Genomic DNA, 3459 nt, shown 5'->3' with positions numbered 1-3459 from the left:
GGGGTCCGGAAAGACAGCAGGATGTCCTCCTCATCCTGCCACTGATCCACAGCAGGAGAGACCGTCAAGGAAGGAAAGAGATATTCAACTCCATCCTCCCATTGATCCAGCACAGTTCTGTCTTTAGAAAAACCTCTGAGGGCTCCCGGCAGTGAAGCACAGACCTCCTCCACCAGCCTGAGCAGCAGTCTCCTGGACCTGATGTTCAGCAGCTCAGACAAATGGTCAATGGAGACCTTCATGAGGTGACCCAGCTTCACACAGCCACCCTCCCTCAGTCTGGACCTCAGGCTGACAGAGGACAGGGCCTGAGACGTAAAAAGAGTGTTACCAAACAGAGGTTCCTCCAGGATCCACATCCCCACTGTCAACGCATCCTTCCGATGGAAACTGAAAACCTGCCACGCCTGCAGGACGGACTTGTAAAACGGTGTCAAGCCAGTCAAATCCATTGTCCCGGGCCGAAACAGGAACAGGTGTTTATCATACCCTAAGCGTCCGGCCCTCCTCAGTAGCAAATAGGCAGTGTCAGTCCATGGCAGGCCACAGCTGTACAGCAGCTTCTGAGCTGTCTGCAGTCTGAATGCTGTGATCCGGGATGAAATGTCCACCAGGCCCTGCCCCCCTTCCTGCACCGGCAGGTACAGTACTGCTGCTCTCAACCAGTGCAGCCCAGACCAGAAAAAGTTAACAACTGCCCTCTGAAGTTCTTCCACCAGGCCCCTGGGTGGAGGTAGCACAATCAGCCTGTGCCACAGGGTGGCAGCGGCCAAGTTATTGACAATCAGAGAATCAAGTTTTTTCATAAACTGAATATTTAAAAAATAAAAAGATCCCCCCTTTTCAAAATAAAAGCCTGTCCTTACTCCACAGAGGCGACAGCGCTAGCCGACCCTCAGCTGTGCTACATCCTGGACGGTTTCCTGGGTCTGTACGGACTCATCATCACTGGCATGTTCATCAAGGAGAAGGTATTTTATTTTGAAAGGACTTCCTGCTGACATCATTTCCTCTTTTCCTACTTCTCACTCTGACACTCTTTTATTTTGTTAAATTGTTTCCAGTTCTTCAGGAGCAAAGCGAAGCCGACCGAGGAGAGCATCTACAGCGTGAGTTCACACTTCCTGTTGTGACTTCCTCTTGGTTTTTCACAGTGAAAGTTTACATTGTGTAATGTTGTGATGATGATGCGTTCAGGATCTGCAGAATCAGGACACTGAAGGTTACCACCCGCTGATGAGAGATCCAGAGAGAGCCAGAGTGAGTTTATACCTGCATTTATACATCTATGGTTCTGTATCTGCTGTGTGTCTGCAACAAAGGTTCTCCTCTGGTTCTACGAGGAACGCTTACAGTGTCGACGAAGTTCCAACAGTGAAGCCTTTAGGACCTCAGGGTCTGTCCATGGTTCTCCGAGGAACCCTAACATGACATCTAAGATCCATGAAATGATCAAAGAACTCTGACAGAGAACCACATGGTCCAACAAAAGAACCACAACAACCTCTGAGTCATGGTCAGGAACCATTAAAGAACCTGAACATAGAACCCTGACAGACCCCTGCAGGTACCTTTAAATGTCCCCTGAAGAACCTGAAACTTATTAAAGAACCCTTAATTTGATGTTTTAATTTATTCACTTGTTCAAAAACAAACGAGAACTTTACAGTATAAACACTTTCTCCATCAGACTGTTCTCATGTTTCTACGTATACCTACGGAAAATTAATAAACATAACCCACATGTTACACTTGTTAGGACTGCAATCACATGACCAACGTGGTGACATGAGTGAAGAACTGTGACGAGACAAAGATCGTATAATGACGCAGGTTGACATGAGCAAAGTTTGTGTTTCGAGTGAAAGTACGTGAACTTTGGCTTATTTTAAACTAAGACATCGGTGTGTTAATCTTCTTAAACCTAACCAACCAAACGTCACATTAAGTACGCAATTTTACTTTAGATATGTAACTTTATGTTAAAACCATACATTAAGTACATAACTTTACGTTAAGTACGCAATTTTACTTTAGATATGTAACTTTATGTTAAAACCATACATTAAGTACATAACTTTACGTTAAGTACGCAACTTTACTTTAGATATTTAACTTTATGTTAAAACTGTCAGTTAAGTACATAACTTTATGTCAAGTACATAGCTTTACTTTAGATATGTAACTTTATGTTATACCTGCACGTTAAGTAAATAACTTTACGTTAAGTACGCATCTTTACTTTAGATATGTAACTTTATGTTATAACTGTACGTTAAGTACATAACTTTACGTTAAGTACGCAACTTTACTTTGGATATGTAACTTTATGTTATAACTGTACGTTAAGTACATAACTTTATGTCAAGTACATAGCTTTACTTTAGATATGTAACTTTATGTTATAACTGTACGTTAAGTACATAACTTTACGTTAAGTACGTAATTTAACTTTGGATATGTAACTTTATGTTATAACTGTACGTTAAGTACATAACTTTACGTCAAGTACGCAACTTTACTTTAGATATTTAACTTCATGGTAAAACTGAAACTGAGAACTCTGAAACATGGAGCCTGTGTTTCATGAGAACATGTTGGAACCTAATGTTTTCTGATGTGTTGTAGAACCGCAGGCCAACGGAGGAGGACCCGTACTCTGTGAGTTTATGATTATTCAACTGGTTAAAATATAAAAACTAAAGTGAACTGTGGACAAATTATGAACTGATGTTTGTTCTCTTAACGCTCAGCGTCTCAACAAAACCTTCGACGGAGAATACAAAGAACTTCCTGCCAACAAACGAGAGGTCAGTCTGATCACGTGCAGAACCAGGTCATACAGAACCAGGTCATGCAGAACCAGGTCATGCAGAATCAGGTCATGTAGAACCAGGTCATGTAGAACCAGGTCATACAGAACCAGGTCATGCAGAACCAGGTCATGTAGAACCAGGTCATACAGAACCAGGTCATGCAGAACCAGGTCATGCAGAACCAGGTCATNACCTTCGACGGAGAATACAAAGAACTTCCTGCCAACAAACGAGAGGTCAGTCTGATCACGTGCAGAACCAGGTCATACAGAACCAGGTCATGCAGAACCAGGTCATGCAGAACCAGGTCATACAGAACCAGGTCATGTAGAACCAAGTCATACAGAACCAGGTCATACAGAACCAGGTCATGCAGAACCAGGTCATGTAGAACCAGGTCACACAGAACCAGGTCATATAGAACCAGGTCATACAGAACCTGGTCATATAGAACCAAGTCATACAGAACCAGGTCAGGTAGAACCAAGTCATACAGAACCAGGTCATACAGAACCTGGTCATATAGAACCTGGTCATATAGAACCAAGTCATACAGAACCAGGTCATACAGAACCTGGTCATACAGAACCTGGTCATATAGAACCTGGTCATATAGAACCAAGTCATACAGAACCAGGTCATG

At 42.9% G+C, this 3459-nt stretch overlaps 1 protein-coding gene across 1 annotated transcript in view; it reads left to right on the top strand.

Moving 5' to 3' along the window:
• LOC126402962 (T-cell surface glycoprotein CD3 zeta chain-like) overlaps positions 1 to 3459 on the top strand; it is a 25576-nt gene that overhangs the window by 17870 nt on the left and 4247 nt on the right. The window contains exons 2-6 of the mRNA XM_050065336.1: positions 874 to 971; positions 1065 to 1109; positions 1198 to 1260; positions 2629 to 2661; positions 2754 to 2810. Of these exons, the coding sequence (XP_049921293.1) occupies positions 874 to 971; positions 1065 to 1109; positions 1198 to 1260; positions 2629 to 2661; positions 2754 to 2810 (296 nt within the window). The remainder of the gene's footprint in view (positions 1 to 873; positions 972 to 1064; positions 1110 to 1197; positions 1261 to 2628; positions 2662 to 2753; positions 2811 to 3459) is intronic.

The sequence above is a fragment of the Epinephelus moara genome, chromosome 16 (assembly GCF_006386435.1).
Source record: "Epinephelus moara isolate mb chromosome 16, YSFRI_EMoa_1.0, whole genome shotgun sequence".
Lineage (NCBI taxonomy): Eukaryota > Metazoa > Chordata > Actinopteri > Perciformes > Serranidae > Epinephelus > Epinephelus moara.
The sequence above is the reverse complement of the archived record's forward strand: the minus strand, read 5'-3'. Positions and strand labels throughout refer to the sequence as shown.